General features: G+C 38.9%; 1 protein-coding gene across 2 annotated transcripts; it reads right to left on the reverse strand.

Moving 5' to 3' along the window:
• Window positions 1-601: 601 nt before the first annotated feature.
• Window positions 602-23609, reverse strand: LOC140921409 (EGF-like repeat and discoidin I-like domain-containing protein 3). 2 transcript variants are annotated; one of them, XM_073371406.1, is made up of 8 exons: window positions 23439-23609; window positions 7224-7338; window positions 5803-6016; window positions 3857-4010; window positions 3048-3247; window positions 2607-2753; window positions 1946-2099; window positions 602-912 (listed from the first exon to the last, which is right to left on the reverse strand). In XM_073371406.1, the coding sequence occupies exons 2-8, from the start codon at window positions 7316-7318 to the stop codon at window positions 674-676; spliced, it is 1203 nt and encodes a 400-aa protein (XP_073227507.1). In that variant the 5' UTR covers window positions 7319-7338; window positions 23439-23609; the 3' UTR covers window positions 602-673. The 2 variants fall into 2 exon arrangements, with proteins under 2 accessions (XP_073227507.1, XP_073227506.1); XM_073371405.1 differs by lacking the exon at window positions 23439-23609 and adding an exon at window positions 10333-10447.
• Between the last annotated feature and the right edge of the window lie 1159 nt (window positions 23610-24768).

Raw genomic sequence — 24768 nt, forward strand, 5'->3', positions numbered from 1 at the left:
CTTTGCGTTTTTGATGGGAAACCTGAGCGGGGATTGTGAATAGTTGCCCAACATGTGATAATTTGCTACTTTCCAAGGTGTGAATGCCGCAGGTTGACGAGGCAAGTTTCCCTTTCGTAAACGGTTACTGCCATTTTTGAAGACACATAGTAAAATATTGACCTGTTATTGAGAGTTGTTTCTATTAAAAAGAAAGAATATCGCAACCCAGGATCGAAGCCAGACCTTTCGGCTCTCCCTTACCACCACCCTACTACACCGACCCGCTTAAATTCCGAAAAATTTAATAACATAACCTAGCACACTGGCTTTCTCAACCAATACAACATTAACAGGTAACCTTAGCCCTTTCCTCAATTTTAAACGTAAATCCAACTTGGGCTTCCGGCAACGTCGTTCTATTTAAAACTATATAAGAACGTTTTATTTGCCTTTTTGTAACTTAATTCAGGGAATATATTTCATCTTTCATGGCTAAAAGCGTGGTTACCAATGGTGGCATTGATCGAAAAATGGCAAAGACAGTTTACGAAAGGGAAATAGACAGTGACGACGTCAAGTGATTTCCGTCTGGCGACGAAGCAGACCTCCAATCAGCATAGTGGCTCAACCTCGTCCGTTTGGTTTTGCTACTTCGCCATTCATCTCTTGAATGTTTTTGTAATAGTTATAATTATAGACGTAGATTCCACAAAATATACCATCCAGCCACAGTAGCTTTCCACAAAATGGGCCGCACCCGATTTTTGTCCCCAGATGAGTAAAGTTCCCATGCATTGTTTACAACGGACTTGCTGCCAGGTGACAGTCTGTTTATTTTGGTCGGCTTTGTTAAGTCTTGTGCAGCAGACGTTATTTGTTGTGATGTCATTGTTGTTGAGGTGCTTTGAATCCTGTTGGGCGTTGGGCATCCTACAACATCGAGAAGGGTTCAAATTCAGGAGTACATTTCGTAGGGCTTATTGTAAGCAAACATATCATAAGCGTTACTTTATGCAAAGGCATTAAAACAGGGCTGTAAAAACTAGTGTAACGAGGAGAGTTGATTTTTCTCTCGCTTCTGTTTATCTTTTAAGTTACGTAAAACTTAACTTTGACCTTTAGCGTGGTATTGAGTTAGACGTTACTTGCGACGCTAAGATTTATGTCACCGCCCCCAAAACTGTAGATAAGAATGGTTAAATGTATCCTCGAAGCTATACAGTGCTGGTACTAATGTTCAGGTATTGATTGGCTGCCTGTTAGTTCGGAGTAGACAGGTGGTGCAGCGTACGCGCGTTTTGAAAGATGTGGCGCTCATTTTTCTTCAAGCCAAGCTCTTATGTAGTTCGTTGCACAAGCTAACCTTTTTGCTATCTTAGAGGCGTTCAGTGTTTCTGTAATCGATTTGTGGCAATATATAAGCAGGAAATTTTCCCTCCCAGGTAGCACTTTTAAGTCATCAGAAGGCAGAAATGCGCGCTCAGTCTTCACATTGTGTGGTTCTCTCCTAGTAGCGTTTTGGTGACAGTTTGTTGGGGTAGCAGTAGTCTGAGGAAACAGCCGACATTCCGCGACGCCAGCACTGGTTTCCCCGGGAATTGACGTCTGACAAAAACGAGCGCGGAAATTCCATACTGATGACTCGACTCTGCCCTGATTTGGGTAGTGCTTCTGACTGGTCGTGCAGTGTGGGAAATTGTCTTCAACTAATCAGAAGCACTTAATGGAGCTGAGTAATGTCGCGTCATCAGTATGGAATTTCTGCGCTTGTCTCTCAGACGTCATTTCGCGGGGAAACCAGTGTTGGTGTCTAGAAATGTCGGCTGTTTTCTCCGGCGAGGAAAGCAGTATTTTCGGCACAACACCGCTGCTCCACTGCCTATGTTTTTTTTGCCATGTTTCTTAACATTTGTTCAGTTGCAGAAGTTAGGGTAATGCTTAGTTTTTTTATGCAGTCACTCACCTTGGTAATTGTGGCACAAGTATATTTCCACTCTCATGCAGATTTGTCCGGTTGGTGTCCACGCCCTTGGGTTAATGCGAATATAACGAGCATTGATTCGCCAGTCAAACATATTCTTATGGACCGTAAGGGTATCCACGTTCCCCTGGAGAATCTGTAAAATAGCCATCAAGTTATCTACTACTACAGGGACTGTCATTTATTGGTAGCGGAGCGTCCGCGTGCGCGTAAGGCGCGCATTGGAGCGCCATACCTATTTCAGTGGCAAGTTTTCAGACTGGAGGTTCGGTTCATTTTCCGCACATTCCTGCGGGTTTTACTGTATATATAACACAGCTGAAGATAGGTAAAGTGAATGAATAATGATCAAGTTAAGACTTGTAAATCACAACGAAGTTAAGGTATTTTATTCTGCTTCTAACTCTTGCGGACTGGAAACTTCTGCTTGGTGTTGCGTGCTCATCCGGTTCGATCAACACATGACGTAATACAGAAGACTGAAAAGACACTAAACAATACTCGCACCACAAAACAATACCTAACCAACAATTGATTCAGCAACATTAAGAAACACCCAAACTTCCTCTACTTGTATCGCTTTTGTTCTATTTTTGATACAATGGCCTTTAACTAATCATCTTTTTTGGATAGTAACTCCCACCTTTATTTTGCCGTCAGTTTGATTACAGTAAGTATTCCAATGTAACCCATCCATACTGTAGTTAAGAGTATATTCTGTTACCCAGGTCCCCATCACAGATCCTTGAGTGGCGACTCCAGAGATGTTTCGCGACGCTGGAAGGTCAACCTGAGACAGAAATGATACTTTTCTCATCTAACGTTTTTCTTATATCTTCCCCGGAGTTATGTGACAATCGCAGTAAGGCGTTTCAAGTGTAAGGTCCACTTACAGCAGGCCCAGAATTAAGAACGTACCGGTATTAAGCGATTCAGGAGACATGACGCCTTGTCAAGACAATTGTAGTTAAAGTAGCTGCAAGATAAGGTTTAATGGTGGTCCATACCTGGCCCGAGTGGTCTGTATAAAATTACCCACCCAAGGCTGCACCTCGTTTCATTGTGTGGTACAAGAGGTCTATACCTGTATGTATTGTGAGGTATCTTGGGTTGCCGCACACCAGCTGCCTAATAACACAGTACCATTGACATGTTGAATCTCATTATTAAGTCGACCTCGTGATGGGTGATGACCGCTGGCAAAAGAGGACGCAGTCACTTGTCTATCAGTTATCTGTCTGTTCTCCATTCCCGCCTCTGTGCTACAGTCTTCAAAGCGGCCATCTGTAAGGTGTCGAGCAGAAAATATTACAACTTTAGGACTTAAATAACCTAAGGTAAAAATGTCTTTCATGGTTGCATTGTGATAAACACGTAAGTCTCAGTACATTAATATGCGCTCATTCAGGAAACTTCAGGGACGGGTTTTACGCATGTGTGTGAAACTTGGCTGAAATAAATCAACCTCTAACCCTCTTACCCCTAACAGAAACCGAAATGAAAATTCACCAAAAACTCTAAGTTTTTTTCTCTAAACCCAAAATAAATAAATAGTACAACGCAAAAGTTCTACTTAAGAGGGTTGATATGAATGGTAACAAATCACCATTGTATTTCGTCCAAATATTTAGAAGTGTGATGGACGAATTGGAACGAATCATCTCATCATGGCTGATTAGTCTAGGCGTTATCCTGGCTAATATTTCTCAGACCTTTTGATTGTGTTGCTATCAAATGAGGCAGCGGAAAAGGCCAGTCTGGCGGTGACAGCCTACGTTGCCCTTTCAACTCACTGAAAAGTATCCGCTGGCTGCCTAATAGAAAGTTTTTTAAGATGGTGACCTTGCTATGCTTTTTCTAACGTGCTTAATATTAGCTACGATTGTTCAATACCTTTGTCTGTATCGCAACCATAGATTTCTACTCTCATGCAGACCATGCCGTACATATTCCACTGAAGTGCTTTTATTCTTATTTCTCGAGCTATAATGGCCTCGTCCAGTTTATTGCTTACAACTGTGTCACCATCGGTGTTACCCTTCAAAACCTAAGTAAACAAAAAAAAACTCTTTATTACGTACATGGGAGGAATAATAGGATTTTTTTCAAAGGATACTTTTTAGAAATCTCTTCTTTAATTAATATTCTCTATTTAAAGTAATTTATTATCTAAGTAAGTAAATAAGTGAGGTGGTCAGTCAGTCAGTCAGTAAGGTAAATGCTAACAATAATGAAGTAAATAGCTATAGTGTTGTCTCAGAGAAAACATCTCCTTTGAGAGTAGGTTTTTAATTGCTGGCAAGCCTTATTTATGCAAGCCAGCACACATTTTCCTCTACTATAGTGGGAAAAAGTCGCCAAAATTTGTCGGATTTAAGATCAGAAGCATGCCCAGTCGATTGGTTTTCTTATTATTGGTTTTGTTAGAGCATTTTGGGGATGATTCTCGAGGAGGACTAGAAATTCAGCCTGATATGTGTTTGGCTGCTCTATTTGCCGATTCGCGAATAAATGAAGGTGCGATGATTATATCGATCAAATCCTCCTTCATGGAGTTTTTTCTATTCTGCTGTGGGTTCACCCTAGCTTGTTGGTCTAGGGAGAAAAGAGAGGAAAGATGCGAAGCAAACCAGCTTTTCGGTACCAAATGAAATTAATCAAAGTATTTTTCGCCAGTTGAGGCATTAAATTTAAACGTTGTGGCAAAAATCTCTGCCTGCTAAGGTAAATAATGTTATTAGCTGATAATTTGACCTTGAGTCACATCTGTCCGTTGAGGCGAAAGAAAAGCTTGGAACCATATGGATGCAAAATGTGTTTCGCTCTTTGAAGATAACCCCTGGTTTATCATTCAACTGCAAAATTATTTGTCAATGATTGTCACGTTGGCAAGCACCTGCTACGCAGGCTACCGTCGGGTCCAACTTTGTTTTAAAGTCAAAAGAAAACTTCTCGAGCACCACATTATACCCGATAATAACCATGCGTCGATATCTTCGCACCTCCATTCAGAAATCGGCAAAAATTGTCGACATAGTCGAGCAGCCAATCACATAAGAATATCTAGTCTTCCTCGATATTCATCACTTATAACCATTCGTAACCTCGATGAAATTATTTCCGTAGCCAAATAAAGAAAACTAAAAAATATAAACAAGCAATGACTAAAAATCCAGACCTGGCTTGCTCGTTTATCATCTGCTTGCACAATGGAAATTTACTTGAAGTTATTTCCCCTTTTATACATCACAAATACACGGAAATAACATATTTTTCTTTAAAGGCCTACCCGCCCTAATTCCAGGGGTCATTTTCATTTTCTTCACTTAGTTTATTTTCAAACATGTTCAAACTGTATCTTTCCGTATTCGTATTCGTCTTCCAGCTCTGACACCGAAAATGGGAAAGGAAGAGTTATTGGACTAAAAGTTGTTAATCATCACTTTCAGCCTTTGATGATTCGAAAATCACAGAGAGATTGTAAATTTATATTAATTATTAAGACGATAGGGTCTAGAACCTTTTATGATTTTTCTCTTTCTCTTTTCGATTTTTGGTGGCTTTGGTGCTGAAACTATGAACTTCCGCAGAACTTCTGGTAAACAAGGGTAACCTGGAAGTGTCCTTAGTTAACCTCACTTGTTACGATTACCAATTTTTACATCAGACGGTACACTGTGAGCTGCTAACAAAGCTGTTTCCTGACGGTAAAAACACACTCAACCAAATGCGTGACAAATACAAGCATCTCGAGGAAAATGAATCGGGCCTAAATTTAACCGATTTAGTCTTACTTTCAACTCATAACTTGTAAATGTATTTAAGGGTATAGTATTTACCTCATCTTTGGCAAACGATTGATATGTTTTCCAGTTGATTCCATCACAGCTGTAGTTTAAAGAGTACCTTTCTACCCAGTTACCCTGTGGGTTATTTAATCCCTGAGTAGCTACCGCCGTGATAACTTTCTGTTTTCCAAGATCAATCTGTAAATATGGATCATCATCTTCTTCCATAGCACACCAGCCACCTAGGGTACTCTCATGTAATCGCCTTAAAAACAAAAATTAAACCCTTTAGAACGAACAAACTCCGTTTATCAACCGCTACCCAACTGTGATGGTTCCACACTGATAACCCAAGCTTCAGCACAGGTAACCCAGACTTCTTTAGTGTGGCTACTAAGAGTTTTACTGTGAAAACAACCAGGATTAACCACAGGTTCCTCTGTGGTTAAAATTTTGCCGGTAAAACGTCCTACGTTTAATTTTTTGCCATTGTTTGTAGTTCTCTTCTTATTGTACTATTGGACGATTAATTGACGACCACGAAATGCTGGTACACATTTCCTTTTTGCTGGAAAAAAAGTTTTTTCTATCTATTTTTTGTGTGTTTTTGCTGTTTGCTTAGGAGGAACTGAAAGAAAAATCTGAGACAAGTTTTGTTTAATTGTCATGATGACTTCCAAAAAAATAATTCGTACCAGCTTGATAAAATGAGCTTCAAATCTTAACTTGACAGTGTTATTTTTTTAGAATTTCCTCCCCCTTCCATCCCCCGCCCCCAAGTAAATCACTCCCTACACTCCCTAAACTTTGCAATCAGTCAGCGACCATGTTTTGCTGTGGCTCTAATGACCTACATGTTATAACCCTTGTACTGTTTTTGGCTCTAATTGGCTGGGCAGATGTTAGCATATTATCCTGTGCTCATGCAGATTTCAGATTATACGGAAGAATATTTGGTTTGACGGAATAGATTTCGAAATATCCTATATAGTAGAACTGATAACGTTGCTTGTGTTCAACTGAATGTTATTTAATACATTTTTCCGTCGCTATAAACGTTTGGGTTTGTATATTGCAGCGTTGTTTTGAATCTTTCAATAAAAGCGTTCATGCAGGAGGTAATTTCTTTAGACGGCTAACTAATGATGAACAGATCGTTGAAAGGTCTAAATCTGAACAAACAAAAGCGTTATAACATCTGCGAACTGTTCAGGGGTGTCTTAAGATACGTTCACACTGCAACCAAACGAATTATAGACCGGCTAAAATATTTAACCGGTCACTTCGTTCTCCCGGGACCGTTCAATACTTTCTCCCTGTTCACAGGAAACTTTGATCAACGGCTAGGCGTCTAAATTTTCGTACGGTTAGTGTTAAAAGTTCCGTGTGAGCGGCGCATCTAAACGCACGAATTTTCAACCGGTCTAAAAATTCGTCCGTTGCCGTGTGAACTGACGTTTACATAGCCTCACATGTTGTTCCATAGTCTCCCTGCAGAAGGTTGAGTCCACATCGAGTACGAAGAGGATGCAGTGATCTGAGGGTCCCGGATGCCACCTGAGATCATTCCCAAGCCAATATTGCAGTCTAGAAAGAGAGCAAATGACAAACAGTATTGTATTCTGTTCAATGAAGATGGAAAAAGATTGACTTATGACTGAGTAGCCGATATTTGCTTCTGTTCACAGATTCAGTTAGATTTGTTAAACAAATAACTAGATTTTGATAAGACACAATTATTACTTCTAGGCAGCCAACCTCCAGAAAACCTACGTGGACACAAACTAGATAGGGTGTGTTTTTTCTTTCTGCTTAAATAATATTGTACCCAAAGAACAAGAAAATATGGAAGCCAGAAAAGCTATTCACTGCATAGAAAAATATAATCAAGATTTCAATAGACTTCATCACCCAGGAAACTATTGTTCTTGGTAATGCAGAAACAGCATTCATGTAGGGCTGAACATTTTAAAGATGGCATCCTTTAATAGAAGTACCACTTGTAGAATTCTTTTCCCCTGTCTTTGAAAGCTAAATTTAATTATCCCAATGATATTCCAGGAACAAAAGCTACAAAATCATGAGCAGTTCTGGTAGTTGTTGTCTAATGCCGCCATATTGAAAATAGTTATTAACATGAACAACTTTAAAATGCACTTTAAAATTGAGACGTTAACGCAGAACTTTTTAAGCCATGGAATGGAAACTGTAGCTCTAGCCTTTGGGTCAGTGGCAGCTAAAAAAAATAATGGCACACTCCCTTGAAACAAATGTACCATTTCTCATTGCAGACTGTGAAGCCACTGGAACTTCGGTGGAGAACATGCATGTAAATGATGTTATTTTGGGTGGATTCATTAACGCGTATAGCTGTCGCATTGGCCTGCTGGAATTTTTTATTGTTTTTAAGACTAAAAACAATAAAAAATTCCCGGGGGCAAATGTGACAGCTATACGCGTATGTTGCAAATTAATCCATCTTTTATTTGCTTTTATTTTCATTTCAAAGGTTTATCCAATGGACATGTAACAAACTAACACTTTATTCTCTCAGGCTAACGAACAATGAAGAAGGATTCACTTCTTGCATATCAAAAGGTGGATTCACCTTATAAAGACATTAAAAACCACTACGCATACCAAACCTAAACATGACTGCGGTGCTCAGTAAAAATATTACTGGTTTGCAAATACCAGAATTACCTTTTAAACGCAAACAAAAAGAGAAATGATATGAAATGAAAATAAGCAAATAGATGTCATGTAAAGAAAAAAGAAACATTAAAACTGCCTGTAATCAAAACTAAGTGTTACTGAAACTGAGTTCTGATGTCACAAAAAAAGAAGAATTGAACAAAAAGGAAAGCCTGTTGTAAAGTTGCGTGGGGATCGTCCAAGTCAACGAGAATTATAGCCCCCAACCGTTTTTTTAATTTTAAGATGAAATTGATTACATGAGAGATTTAATCCATGATTTCTTTATTCTGGCCGAATAAAGAAACGCTGTAGTTTGTTTTCCCTTCGGTCATGTTGTTTTTGATAAGACCTAGAGATGAATCCATTGAAGAAGTTGTTGAACCATCCACTTAGCCATCATGCCGGGCGCGGTCAGCCCTTCCTATCTCCTCTCGGCTCTTCTTTGATGTTTAGAGGTCAACCGATGACAGTAATTAATAATCATTAATTTTTCGTTTGACAGCAAGCCTCGAGTTGGTTTCCGGTTGTGCTTTTACCGTCTAAAGCTGAGCCAGAAATTGTCCAAATTTACAGATCATTAATCTTTTGGGAATTTCAAGTTAACAGCCGCCCTTAAGTTCCTCGCTTATCACCTAAACTCAGAACACGCTATTAGACTTGATGAAATGTCCTCTTTTTGCACGAAACATAAATTTTAATCATGAAAAGAGTCATGGATCAGAATATAACAATCCTTTTTTTTTTCACCGGTGTATGGCATAATCATTATGATGCCCCAGTTCTCTTTCGAGCGTCAACCAAAAAGCCGTTCTGGGATCCGTCGAATAAGGAAAGATTTTTTCATATTGACAGTAATCGCAATAAAACAGCGTAGTGTTCAGCTATGACTGGTATCAATCCAAATCGTCCCAAGAAATTGTAAACTGAAACTCATTGCAGCAGTAAAGAAATAACGATTTGGGAAAATTTTCCTAGTACTTTGGGGTTGACAAGTAGATTGACTTCAGAGCTGCTCTAACAAGGTGACTAATCGGAACCTAATCCTTATGATTGTTAGCAAAGGAAGAGCGCTTTCACGCAGAAACCTTTGATAGCAAATCAGAAAAAAAAACTTTCTGTAACCATATTAATGGCATAGTCGACGTGTTGTTAGTTTTAAGCCTCTGACTATCGCTTATGCTGAAAACAATCTCGGTTATTCAAACGTGATAAGCCGACCGGGTTATAACTTCGCCATCGCTGACTTGAGCCGGGGAGCCATGACACTTGATTGCAGTAGATTGGTCAGTTCCTAAGAATGAGTAAGTCCTCTCGCGGACAGTGGCTGTTTTGCCGTTAAAAACAACGAGAATTGGCAGTTAGTACGAATTTGATTCAAAACCTTCCGCAAGCAAATTTAGTTTATCGTCTTTAGTATTTACTTTATCAAACGATGGGGAAACGCTTCCTGCATTAAATAATTTACGAGTGATACTATTAAAAGATTACTGCCATTTGCTAAGCCGTTTTGGATAATCAGTGGATTCGTATAAAGAGATCAATTAGTTTTGACTCCTACATACTCAAGCAGTCCATTCTTTTTAGACTAAATTATATTTATAATGATAAATCACAATAGCCAACTGCCATGACCAGTATTGAGGTATTTGTGGTAGCAAGTACCTTTCCATTCTAACACTGAGAGACGAGATTCGTCCATATTTGAGCTCAGTTCAGTTCATATAACAGTTTTTTCTGTGCTAATGGCGATGATTGAATTCCCTTCCTCTATAGAACAGTCTTGATCAATAAAAAGATAGTTATAGCCTAGTTGTTGCTCAATCATATTTGACTCCCCAGTAAGCAGGGCTGAGTAAGTAGCTAATTCTAATAAGAGCTACCTACCTGAATAGCTGTTCTTTATGGCGCAAAAGAAAATAAGGATTATATCACCAACTATGACCCAATTCATTCTTGTATCGTTATAGTAGCTCTAGCACGATACAGTTTGTCGAATTAATTGAAGGCAAAGCGGGTTCAAGCGTAGTCTGCTTACTGTTTTCATATCTCGGTGTAAGGTTAGCCGTCTCGAGGCGGAAAAATAAAGCGACAATTAATCTTCGTCAATAACCTTTCTGTCACAGCTTGGTATGCAAAAAAGCGGGTTTAATTACCTATTCTTTTGCTTAAAAAAAGAGAGCAAAAAAATTTCAAATTGCACCCTTATCTTGACTGCTCGAAACACAACTATAGACACTGAATATTTGGACACTTAACAAAATCAAAGATAAACATAAAAACTGAATTAAATTTGAAGTTATTGAGAGGATAAATCTGCCTGGTCGTTCAATTAAATGGCATTTATTAAGGAGTGACGGACAGAAAATAGATCGGAAATCTGCGCTAACTATTTGGTATTCAAGTGCCTTCCGACGTATTCGCACCAGTAAGAGCCTGAGGCTTTTGCACGGAAAAAAATTTCCTGCTTAAAAAGTAGGTGTATAATCCCGTAGCCCTAAAATCAAACTGAGTGGACATCATTAGCTATAGTAACCGCTGAAGCGGCAAATTTAAACCTACGAGAGCTTTGAATAAACTCCAAATAAGAGGAGAAAGGCCTTATTTGGACCACCAGCGCTGACAATAACTCAATCGCGCGTTTTCGTTGGCTCTAAAATGACAAATCCGCGCATGGAATATATATTGAAAATAAATGTTGTACCATAAAGAGATGGCATTTCCCTTAGCAGGTTGAATTATAAGAAAAGAAACAAACTGATCATTACGGGACAAAAAGAAAAGAAGATTGAAATACACTGACAAATATCGATCTTATCAAATATATCGTCGTATTTAACCACCAGTGTGTTGTAAGAGGAAACAAAGCATGGGTTGCTAACAACAAATGAAGTTCTTAAGAGCGCTTTCTGCCTGTCACCTCACTTTTCCTTTTTTTTTAACTTTGGCTCCGCACTCTGTTTCTCCCCACATACTGAACGCCTCCGTCAGTCACTTATAAGAGCTGAGCTGACTGGAAATGCGGCTTTGCCAGATCGTTTTAAAAGATCGAGACCTCAAGATAAGATGACGGCGGCGGCAACGGGAACGGCAAAAAAAGCAATAGGTTTAATACGCAAAACAATAACTGCACGTGCAGCACACTTTTTCTTGTACATTTCTTTACCGTCACTGCACGACTACTACGTGAAAAAGCCCAATTTCACGTTTTATGGAGGAAGTAAACAAGCCAGGACAAAATTTTCCCTCTTTTCTGAACTTGGATACTGCAATTGACAAAGCAAGCCAGTTGTAATAAACGTGATGAAGATTGAGAGAACGTGAGTTCACTTTTTAAGTGAGCGACGTTTTCGCTGTCGTCGCCTAAGGTCCCCAATAACCAAGCCTGCCAATCCTACCGCAACGTAAACGCAGGCCAATGTCATGTGACCCGGCCTCGTGTGTCATGAATGAATGCGACCCTTCCTAAATAACGTACATGGGCAACAGACGGAAGGTGTAACTTGGGCGCTTACGTTATTTCGTGTTTTTGTTCATCATTTGAAAGATTTTTCGACCACTCATTTTTTCGACTTCTTTCGAATTTTATCCATAAATTGTCTGCAAAAGTACCAATATATTGAGCTTGCGGCCACCAAAGAAATGACATTAGTTTGCATACAATAATTAAACACGGATATGGATATAGTGTGCCTCGGATTACCAGGGCGCGCAGCGATGTCAGAACGCCACATGAACTTGATTAAAGGGAACCTCCACTCTTACTACAGAATAAGTTTAAATCGAATAAAATTATGTTGATAAACAAATTTGTTCGAAATTTGTCCTTAAAAAAAGTGTTTATATCAGGAAAAGTGAATTTTAAAATCGCTTATTTTCACTTTCAAATTTCGCGGGCGCCGCCATCTTGAATAATTGTGACGTGTTATGGTTGCTCTATTGTTCTGACACAAAGAGCTTTTGTTTAATAACAATAGGGCAACCGTAACACTTCCCAATTATTCAAGATGGCGACGCCCGCAAAATTTGAAAACAAAAATAGGCGAATCTAAAAGTTATTTCTTTCGGATACAAACGCTTTCTTTAAAAATATTTTAGATTGACTTGACTGTAACAGTTATTTTCTGTGATTTAAAGTTATCTTTTTGTTGAAGTGGAGGTTCCCTTTAAAAATGAGTAAAATATTATTCAAGCGCTGAAATTTTTAACTATAAAAAACAGCTAAATGGGGATTCTTATCTTGGCAAAACATAAAATCAATGCACGTACAACTGTCTAAACTGAATAAATATAGTGAGAAGTGGCCATACAACATTTTCAAGCTTACAGAATTGATAACATTAAAAGCCACATATGAGCAGTTCTTAGAAGCAATGGCATTCAGATTAAAATCTCGAAGCTGGTTGGGGGCGGAGGGTATTTAAAGGAAGCTTAAGTAAAGCTAGAGTGTTGTTGCCCGAACCCCCGAGCCTTCTTATTTACTGGCGTGCGAAGCTTGTCCTATACAGAAGCTACTTGCGTCCAGTATTTTTGTCCTTAGTTTTCTTATTTTCGTCACTAAGAGGATCAATTCTCCACGCACTGAAGTGTGGAACAAAATCATCAGATCTGCCCCACGAAAAGGTCTGAGGCAACAGGCTGAGAGGCATTTTAAATTGATTAAATCCTGAGTCGGAGCGTTGTTACAGCTGGCCAGTATAAAAGGAGGACTACGGACTGCGGACTGCGGACTGCGGACTGCGGACAACGGACTACGGACTGGATATAAAATACGGACTAGGTAGAAAACGCGGACTGGAAAATAAGGACTGGGTATAAAACACTGACTAGGTAAAAAATGCGGACTACGGATAATGATGGTAAAAACTGTGTTAATTGGTTCTGGGTAAGGAAAAATAAGATCAAAAGATCGCTAAACTGAGCAAGACTCGTGAGTTTAAGTTATAAAAACTCCTAGAAATTCTTGGTGGAGATGTACCTCCCGGTTTTCCAAATCCTTAACCTGCGATCAGGTGTCCTTCTGAGCCTGACCAAAATGCCATCATCAACACCCATTTCTAGACCTATTGTAGCCTCGGTCTGTAATATTCAGTGAAAGGGGGGACATAAACGCGATGTACATGTTTACATAGGTGTAAATCATGTCATCGTATCATCGCTTACTGGGGCGTAGATAGCCGGGGCCTTCAACATTTTGGTTTTATCACTCTATGCGTTTTCTGCGTGAACTAAAATGCTTAAGAGCTGTAATTGTTGGTGAGGTCAGTGCGGACTAGTCATGCGTGCAATTTTCAGGATGTGTGGAAATGAAAGTTAGCCAGGCCAGCAACTAGTCCAAAAGCTGGCTACGACCCTGGCTTAAAATATAACGTTTGATGATTTATTTCGGCTTTTGATCACGTATTGGGGAGCATCCCCCCCCCCCCCCAGCTAAATGAAGCTTTATTTCAACGCAGAATGCCCCTACACTGACCTTCTCGTTTGAGTTCTTCATTTCGTCATATGCCCAAGGCTTTATTTGAAATGTAATAGTTGCAAAGAACTTTACTCTCACTAACGCCAATACTATTTTTTTATTCGGTGCTTCTTATTGGTTTAAAACTATATATTGAGTTCTCTTCTAACTCCTCCTTTTTATAAAATTTAGAGTGTTCATTTTCAGTTGCCTTGAGTAGCAGCAAAATCTTTCTTGCCAGTGCAGTATGCTCTCCTTCTCTACATGACGCTGACGTTGGGAAGAATAGACTGCGTGACCAGCTCAAAGAATGTTTGTGTGTGAGGCAAGGAGCTCACTGTTTTATGCTAGTCTGCTTTCGGTTTCTCACTTTTACCTTTCTAAAGCTGTTTTTATACACACAGTCCGTAATTCTGCGTTTTATACCTAGTCCATGTTTTATACTCAATCCGGAGTCCGTATTTTATACCTAGTCTGTTTTTTATACCCAGTCCGCAGTCCGTGGTCCGCAGTCCGCAGTCCGCAGTCCGCAGTCCAGATTTTATACTGACCGCGTTACGGCAGCCGGAGCAGTAAAAAACATCACTCCTAACAGGACCAAAAAATGTGACCCCGAGACTACATGAATAGGATACCGTAAACGGAGGGGCTTACAGTAAAACCCCGTGACCTGGATTTTTCCAAGTTAGCCTAAACAGGTTCTTATATAAATGGTAGTTAGTACAAGTTTAGGCAATTTAGAAAAAATACAATATTCCTAAGAGTATTTAGTGGTTCAGCTTATTCCTCATATAACAAATGCATACCAAATTAGAAGTTATGTAAATATGATCTATGACTATTAAAAAGAAGAAATATACTAAAGCATTGACCTCAAGAATGTTCCTACTTCCAAAGAGGATTCTATACTTGACTTATCTTATTTATGCCCAAATGTTTATGCCCATAATTTTTTCATAGATTTTAGAAAAAGGTTCTTATTTAGCGGTGGTCTTAACTGGCAAATTTTAGCCTAACAGGTTCTTAAAATCCAGGTTCTCGCACGGGATGAAATAATGAATTAATTGGTTTTAAAGCTTACCTAAAGATACACAAAAGAGTATTTAAACTATCTTTAATGTATTTACTAGAGACATGAAATACACTTTTCATAGACTTTAAGGTGAAAATTAAAGGCTAACTTATGAACCATTTCATTACCGCTTTAATTTAAGAAGAAAGGTAACTGAAAGGTTCATTTCCTAAACTTTAGGAACTGCTCCTAAAGCGTTCTAAAGTAACCGTTAATTAATCTTTTGTGTCAACTTTAGTATAGCTTTAATTTTTCAAAAATGCATTGGTGGTATATCTTTGCTTTGTCTTTAATTCTACTTTAATGTAGTGTTAAAGACTTAATTTGTCTTTAATACTATTTTACTGTTTTATAAAAGCCCCAAGTCATCTTTAATTTGTCTTTAATTCTATTTTAAAGTTTTATAAAAGCCCCAAGTCATCTTAATTTGTCTTTAATTCTATTTTAATGTTTTATAAAAGCCCCAAGTCATCTTTAATTTGTCTTTAATTCTATTTTAATGTTTTATAAAAGCCCCAAGTCATCTTAAATTTGTCTTTAATTCTTATGTAACGTTTGATAAAAGCACCAGGTCATCTTTAATTTGCCTTTAATTCCATTTTAATGTTTCATAATACCCCGCAAAAAAGCCGAAAACATGGCTTGTCAGTTAAAACAATGCTTTAAACAATGTATAGAGCGGTTTTCACTTGAGTGTCGAAAGTAATTGGTTTTGATTTTGGTTTTGGTTTTACTACGCCCTTTGGTTGGCTAGTGTATTTACTTTGGTTTTGGTTTTACGACAGTCAAGTGAAAACCGCTCTAATAATTAAAAACAATATTTAAGATTCAGGTTCTGTGACATCCAGAGTTATTATTAACAAGATCTCAGTAAGTCAGTTACAGTATCAGCTTTGGCCTTGGCTGATTAAATAGAGTTTAGTGGGGAGGTGAAATTGTTTTACTTAGTTGGATACCAATCAATAAAATAGTGACCTTTGGAATGTGACATGTAAAAAAACCACAGTGTAGATTTCCTTGTTTGGGGGCCATTTTAGTTTATAGCTATATGATGATCAGTTTGGTGACACTGTAACAACTTGGCAAAGTTTGCAACAACAACAACAACAACAAAAATTATTATATAAGTCTAAATTTACACAAATGCTGAGTTAGTTACCAGCAAGAAGCAAAGCTAGTACTAGGCAAAAAGTAAAACTACAACAATAACAAAGAAGCAGATAATAAACTAAGTAAAGCATAACTAATGAATGAATAAAATACTGAGACTGCATTGCTTGCATGAATGACAAGATGCCATGTCTTAAATGAATTAATGCTAGTATTAATAGTCATAATTACCTCTCTTTGTCGGCCACTCCTGCGTGTCCTCCTTTTATGATCTTCATATTTTCAGAATTTTTCAGTCTTCTAGTCTCATTTAATGACTGAAAATATCTTTGTAGAGCAGCTGTTGTAATGGTAAAGTAAGGTGACTAGCATTAGCACAGGCTTACATCAGTACAGGGGACTGTATTCTAGGAAATGATGTATTGTAGGGGAACCAATTACTCTAACTTATAAAATTCAGGGTGCCCAGCAAATAAAACAACTAAGATTTTCTTGTTTGCTTCAGGACAAAGGTAATTCATCACTTATAAACACTGCGGCCAACCTGTCAATGTGTTACAAATGATATAAAGCTACCACTGGATGATATGGTTAAAATGTTAATTGATGTTATATATATATTATATCACGTGATCTGTTCCAAAATTAAAATAAACAGGAGCTGGCCTTAATTTGTCTGACTTTAATGACGTGTGAATTTTTTAGCAACTAACATGATTTGCAGTCTGTCTATTTTGAATACATATGAATACAGGTAAATTCACATTAAGCAGTCCCACTTTCAGGCTGTTTAAATGGTCACTTCTTAAAACAATTAGCATACTGCTGCAGGGGTCGTGGGGTTTTACTGTATATCCAAAAGGAATAGAAAAGGAATAGGAAAAGCGCTTCGAAATAACCTACAGCAGTGCTCATTTTACATTCACTGAATTTTTTTCAAAATGTCATAATGAATCGTATTCCTTACAATATTTTTGGAAGGGGGCTTATATCCGGGGGGCTTGTAATCAGGTAAATTTTATGTTTACAAGTAGATGGTCCTATGACTGGAGAGAGGGGGCGCTTATAAGCGGCGCCGTTATATAGTACGGTATTCTCTCTTTATGGGACAGTGACCCCCGGGTCATTTGTGGGGCTGGGGAAGGTGAAATTCCCACCGGTGGGGCTTACAAATGAAGGCAAGTATCAAGAAATTATTAAATGTAATGCACGACGTGCTGACTTAACCACTCAGACCATTCAGTCCCACAGTTTTCGTCTTTCAATGCAAAATCCTTAAGCTAGGCTAGGTTTTAATTCGCTTACACAAAGGGGAACAAAATCTGACTGAGGTCAAATGCCTTGGGTTTGTCATTGGCCCGACCCCATGGAATTTTATAAATTTCAAATGTCACATCCTCGAGATTACACGAGCAAAAATCCATTACCCCAGGCAGTTCACAGACCATCTTTCCTGAGGATCACTCGATTCAGCTCGATACTGCTCTGTACTGTTCGACACATAATTCGGTTTCGCGGGAAATTTTAAAAGATTTAAAAAATCCTTTTGTAGCCGTTGAAACACGATGTGAACTTAATTCTGAGTTCAGCATCGTTTAACATTATTGGGTTCTGCAGATTTCTTGCTTCTTCTATTTCTACATCACAGACTTCATTTCTTTCATCAACCTTGATCCCAGGGCTCTCTCTCTTGTTTGGTAGAAAGAGAGAGAACCCTGGGAACGAGGTTGTCCTTTCGTGCTTGAAGGCTTGACGTCATGGATCTTGGAAGGGATTCTTTTGGTAATTTTCTCAGGGGCTAGTGCAAGTGTATTTGCCGCACCTGCCCTGTAAAATCTTCTCTATCCGCGGTGCTTTGGAAGGAGGGTTTGCAAAAAAAACAATAGCTGTGAGACAGCTCTCTTGTCTTTGACTGAGAATTGGAAATTCGCTCTGGATGAGCATAACGTTGTGGGTGTTCTCTCCACGGACATGAGCAAAGCCTTCGATTCACTTTACCATTCACTTACACTCGCAAAACGTAAAGCTTATGGTGTTGAGGAAAGAAGTCTGCGATTGATGGGCTCCTACTTCACAGACCGTTATAACAGGGTCAAGCTAGGATCTGTAGAGTGAGCGAGTGGCAAAGGGTGACCAGGGGATGCCCACAGGGTTCTGCATTTGGACCTCTCATCTGGAACATCTTCCAAAACGATTTGACTTATACTGTTGATGCGAACATGAATATGTATGCAGATGACCACCAGTTTTATGTCGTTCGCAGCACCCTCTCTGATGTGCATAATGATCTTGCTGTTTGCGCTGAGTCAGCATCTTCATGGTACAGAGCTAATTTACTAAAGGGAAATTTGGACAAGTACCAGACAATGGCACTTGGTTGCGGAAGGAAGTCTATGGACAGTATTATGATTGACAATCATGAAGTCAGATCCACTGAATGTCTCAAGCTATTAGGTGTCTGTATTGATAACAATCTTCGTTTCGATGAACATATAAGTAGTATCTCTAAGAAGAGTGCCCAGCGGGTAGGCGTTCTCATGAGGCTCAGGAACCTTATACCCACACAAACTAAGTTACAGTTATATAAGGCAGCTGTTCTCCCGTATTTACCCTACTGTCATCTTATATGGCATTTTTGCCGTGCTAGTGATTCTAGACGACTAGAGCGTATCCAGGAAAGAGCACTTAGGGCTATATATTGTGATAAACATTCGTCCTATGGTCAATTACTATCTATGGCTGGGCTATCTACTCTACACAACCGGCGACTACAGGACATAGCTATTCTCATGTATAAAGTTAAAAACAACATGTGCCCAACATACATTAGCACTCTCTTTGAACAGCCTGCAATTAAGTATGAACTGCACAATCATGACTTCACTATACCCACATTCAACACAGTCTCCTTTGGAAAGCACTAGCTCAGGTATATGGGCCCAAGGTATGGAGTTCTGTTCCTAGTAACGTGAAAAAAGCTTCCACGTTGTCTTCCTTCAAATATAACATCAGAAAAGTGGATCTTAGCATGCTATTAGATGACAATAACTGCTCTAACTGCTCTTTTTGCACTTCTTCATCTCTTATTTCTTATTTTTTATAAGATAATGGATACATTTGTACATTTGTATATCTAGCCGAATTTTTGAAAACCTACCTCAAAATGGACCAGAATATTCGCACAGAAAGCTGGCTATCGCCAGCTTTCTGGTCACTGCGGTGAGAAAATACATAGGGGGCTTGCTGTCCTGGTTGGTCTCATTGTCAAGTTCAGTCCCTGAGCTAACTCGCCATGGGTTGGAAAGGGGCCTCCATGTCAATCCCTAGCGGGGGAGGGTGCTGCAAAAGCGTTGTACCTTCCGTTAGTCCTGGTCTGGGAGAGTCAGTGCACTGGTCATGTCTGCCTTTAGTTTGTCATGTCAAATTCTTGTAACGTTTGAGGCCCATTGGCCAATGAAAGCATTCCCCTCAAGCACGTGTTAGGCTGGGGGGGTACAGGAATTCAGGGGGGGGTGATTTAACCTTGAATTCTCTGCTTAGAACTTGCTTAAGTCTCAAACGTCCTCCGTCATTCAGGGCCTTTAAGCAGCTAGAGTGTATGGACAAGTCCAGAGTGTCTTTTTGATGGACTTGAATGTTTCTTTTGCTAATCAGGAACCAAGAAGAGAGTTACCTTAAGAGAACCATGGGTAAGAGCTGAGTTTCTTGGCGATATTTACTTTAGTTGAGTCAGTTTAAGGTGTGTGGGCTCCTGGAGTCCGATGGTACGGTTTTCATAAATCCGGCTAGATATAGTTCTCTCGAATTTTTCACTTGCTTATTCTGTACAGAGTTTTTCTTAATTTTAATTAATTTATTAATTGATTTATTCTTTTTTAATTTATTTTAGTGTCCCCACTTAGTGGTTATACACAGCTATTACAGTTTTGACACTTTAATAAAGGTATCATCATCATCATCATCAATAGAGAGGAGAAGTCGTTACGTCACGTTGCCATGGTAGCAAAATTTTTGGATGACAACAAACCGATAAAGTCACTTAAAAGTCTATTCACACTATTTCAAACTTTACCGATCTTATTCAATTTCATTTAATTTGGCAAATCTTGGCGAAATTTTCTTTGAGACCTAGTCTATTGTTATCTGAGTTTAGAAAAAGAAAGCGACAATTTTTGTGTTGTGTTCACCTACTCCATAAAGCAGGCTCGTGAAATTAGGACTTTTTATGTCGTAGTGGTGCAACGACGGCAAAGAAATGTGCAAAATATAATAGCGTGATGTACGTGCAAAGTTGTTTGTTGATACAAACATTTTATTTTTCACCGTTCTCCTTGCCGTCACCGTCGTCGTTGGTTTTGTTGTCATGCTGGGCCGGGTTGTTCGAAGCTGGGTTAAGATAACCCAGGGTTAGTGCTAAATTTGGTAGTAAGCTTAAAAAGCAAATTCAAGAGAAAGAAATTTGATACAGAGCTTGAAAAGCATTGATGATCGGATACTCTAAAAAGAATAGACAAAATTATCCGAGACAGCGCTTTTTATATTTTTTATAAAAAGAAAAAGAAACCCGGGTTAAAATTTAACCCAGGGTTAGTGCAAACAGGCGTTCGAACAACTGGGCCCAGAAATAGTGCTACCATGGTAACGTGACGTCACACTTCTCCTCTCTATTGACCAGTGCGTATGATAACATAGATCGAGAAAGCATCTTTTTAACCTAGGAATTTATTTAGACATTTAAATGAATAATACAACAACTATTTGATTCGGCTTGCCTACGATCAATACAGTTATGGAGATCGCGGAGGTTTAAGATAAAACTCAATCTTGTCCAATAATAGCTAGTTACTTTTAAGGGACAGTGTCCCGATTATGCGCTCGCGCGAGCGTCATCAGTCTGCTTTTTTTTCAAAAGACAATAGAACTGTCATATTGACTCGACAAGATTTCCTTCCGGACCTCACCGCCGACGGAGATTTGTTGTTTACATTCTCAAGTAATATTTTAGACTTTGGAAGAAGTCTTTCGTCTTATTTAAAATTTGGCTCGCGGCACGAAGACTTATCGCGATTTTATCGCTGAAAGGGCTGCCTCATGACCCGAAAATCTCGTTCCACTCGCTTTAAAAACAGCTTTTCTTATCAGTCTCTCAATTGTTCCAAGTCCAGTAATATTTTCCTGATTTTCTCTAGCCTCAAACGTTTGAAACGCGTCCTTGCAAACATTCTGCTTCAATTCACGAAGCTTAATTCCACAAGATCTCCTCAGTCACATCAATGTCTCAATGGTTTCTTTCTTACGATCTTTATTGTTGCTGTTTCATTTCTTAACGCGAACAATATATCGTTGATCTGTAATCCTGACAAGGTTTAGTGTAGTATTGAACTCCGCCAAGCGCGATGCAAACGGATTTTTCAAGGACCTTCAAGGTTCTCTTACTCCCCTCGCATCTTTTGATTTCACGGCAAACTATCCGAAAATCAAAGTTTGGTGCATGCGCAGTAACGGAATACTGTAACCTACAAAACGAAATGGTACCATGGTACTGTTTAACAGGTATTATGGCCCTTGACAGGTTTAAATACTTGAGCAACGGTCGATGTTATCTAGTGCTTTCCGATAAGATGACTTATCGATACGTCACCGGCGTCTTTTAAATGAGCCCTCGACTTCCTCTCACTTAATCGATCGCCGCATTTTGTAAGTTCATTTTGTAAGACGCCGCTGACATATCGATGACTCATCTGGTTTAGGTTGATGTTATCTAGTGCTTTCCTTCTAGATCGAATGGGCTTTAAAAACAATGCGAAACCTGGTTATAAATTGCACGATCAGGAAAATATTGACCTCAAAATGTTGACTGTTTCCGACAGGGGACAGATAACAAATATTGGCGTTCCAATAATGCGATTACTTATTTTTTCTATGCCAAAAGGTTAAGAACCGACGTACATTAAATTCAAAAATCCACTCTTTGTAATGTTTTTTTAGGACGAACCTTGCCCACAAAAACTATGTTAGCTATTTCTTTTTTCCAAGGCCGAGTTCATCACTCATTTAAGCAGAATAACTCCTCTTAGCTCAAAATGGGAACTTCATGCAAGTCCAAGTCAGAGGGAGAATTAAAACTACGCTTGTCAGTGCCTACTTGTGTTTAACAAGACAATCACGAGATTTCCTTTATAATCCCTTGATTCAGTTTCTAACTAAAAGGTATCCATGAATTCATTTACATAATTTAAGTGACGCAACGGATGCAAACTCCTTGATGGCGAACAAAGAAAACGTCCTGCTTAAGGCATTTAGATCACAAATTAAGACGGGTCAATTAGATCAGGTACCATTTGTTATAATGGGGAGGTGTACGATAGGGGTACCTGTTGTGTCAATAACGGTATATAAAAGGGTAAGGGCGGAGCCTCCCCGTATAAAACTTTGTTGAGTCCCCCCAGGCGTTTAAGTAAGCATGAACTAGAAAGGGACTGACACGTCATTAAAACACTTTAACTGAACTCAGGCGGGAAAGTCAATTAAGTGCGATCTTTAATTGAAGCCAGATCTCTGCAGAATGTTGGAGAATTAATTTTGTATGACGTAATTTGACGCACTGTAACCCGTTCTTGGTATATCGCAATTTTAGCAAGGCACCCTTTTTTGCTTGTTTCCATATTTCTTGCATGGCTGAGACGTAAATCTGAAGAAAAAAAATAACTTGGAGGCAGTTGTTATTTGTGGTGGTTATGATTTAAAAAAAGCGTATTCAAAATAAAATAATTTTAGGTTGGGTTGACCTCGATTAGCGATTGACGTCATAACGTAACAAGTGGATATCGCATTTTCATGGTTAAAGAAGCCTTTCACTCCGTAAGAAACCGGAAATATGGTCAACTTTCGGTTTGTGCCGGCACTTTATATCCTAACTGTCCGTCTTAGAGAAGCAAACGCGGCCTTGTAGAGTTAATTAGGGAGATGTCCTCCTTTTAGAAGTTTCTGTTAAGGTACATTGACTGTATAATCAGCTCGGCGAATTTAATGATCGTGCAGCAGGCTGGCTCGTCGTCAACTCAGGGGCACCCAACGACGGTTTTCTAATATTTACAACTGAAAACAGTTTTAAGTTGTCCAGACTATAGACTTTTAACATTGCATTCTAAGCGGGTTATATCATTTGTGTCTGTTCGATCATTTTTGGGCAAATCGTTTAGCCCTTTCGATTTTGCAAAGGCTTCTCGATATCTTTTTTCCCGAAAATCATGCAATTAAGTTTTACGAAGGAGAGAATTTTTCGGATTCCTCTCCCAATCACATTTTGAAATCTGAAAATATAAAATTTCCTTTTTCTACAAATACTAGCTTTACCTCAGTAATGAAGGATTTGAGTTCCAAGACGTAAAAGAAATTGACGTCATGTCTGTCATTGAGAGTTTAGCTGCCAACAAAGCACCAGGATATGATAAAATCTCTGAACGAGTCCTGAAAGACAGTTGTGAGAGCAACGCACCTGTGATTTCCAGACTGGTGAACAATTCATTTAAGATGGCTCCTTTTCCTTAAGCAAGGAAAATTGCTGAGGTGTCACCTGTACCAAAAGAAGGAAACTTAGAAGAACCAGCCAACAACAGACCGATTTCATTGTTACCCATCCTATTGAAAGTAAGTGAGAGACTGGCACACAAGCAGTTTGTGGATTTTTTAACAACGCATGACAAACTGACTCTCGACTTATCAAAGTGGCAACAGGAAAATGCATTCGACAGAAGCTGCCCTCATAAATGTTGCACACAACATTTTGAAAGGAATCGATGAAAAATTTGGCTCGTTACTAGTACTGCTTGATATGTCAAAAGCTTTTGAGAGCCTTAATCATTATCTATTGTTAGAAAATTACGAAAACTGGGCCCCAAAGCTTTTAATCTATAATTTTCTGGTTTAGTAGCTAGATATCAAAGAGTACGATACGAACGTTCAGTCTCAGAAATGTTACCCTTAACAAATGGAGTACCTCAGGGTTCGATCTTGGGTCCGCGGTTTATACTCTTTACATTAATGATTTAATTAGTGTTATCACCCATAGCCAACCCGCTGCATATGTTGATGACAGTCAATTGTACTTTACATTTTCTGTATCAGACTCATCAAGTGCTATCGCAGCCGTAAACCAAGGTCTTAGGGACATCAGTAAATGGTGTGCAAAGAATTCTCTACTAATAAACCCTGAGAAGACAAAATTAGTGGTTCTTGGCTCAGCACAACCTATCAAGAGGCTACCTCATATCCCCTTATCCCTGCTGGACAAAACTATTTCACCAGATTCAGCTGCTAAGGATCTTGGGGTATACATGGATCAATATCTTACCTATGATTTACACTGATGTTACTAAAACAGTCTCTAGTTGCATGAACCAGTTGGTATTAAACATCTTTTGGATAAGAAAACCCTTTCACGGCATTAGTTATAAATAGTTTTGTTTTCAGTAAAAGTTTTTATTGTTCCTCAGTATGGGGGAACACATCTAAACTTAACCTACACAAACTGCAGTTGGTACAAAATTTTGCTGACAGAGTTGTATTAGGTTTAAAGGAGTTTGACCACATCTCCTAGGGACGGAGATCTCTTTTGTGGTTAGCTGTTACGGAGAAGGTTCTATTTAATGACTTAGTTTTAGTATTCAAATGTGTAAATGGTTTA

The sequence above is a fragment of the Porites lutea genome, chromosome 12 (genome assembly GCF_958299795.1).
Source record: "Porites lutea chromosome 12, jaPorLute2.1, whole genome shotgun sequence".
Lineage (NCBI taxonomy): Eukaryota > Metazoa > Cnidaria > Anthozoa > Scleractinia > Poritidae > Porites > Porites lutea.

Excerpts from the sequence above, each read along its gene's own strand:
- LOC140921409 (XM_073371405.1), bottom strand. The coding sequence starts at position 10,399 with ATGAATTGGGTCATAGTTGGTGATATAATCCTTATTTTCTTTTGCGCC. Across the intron at positions 4,011-5,802 it reads AATCGTTTGCCAAAGATGAG|GTTTTGAAGGGTAACACCGA; the intron begins GTAAATACTATA and ends TTGTTTACTTAG. Across the intron at positions 2,754-3,047 it reads ATACCTCACAATACATACAG|GTTGACCTTCCAGCGTCGCG; the intron begins GTATAGACCTCT and ends TTTCTGTCTCAG.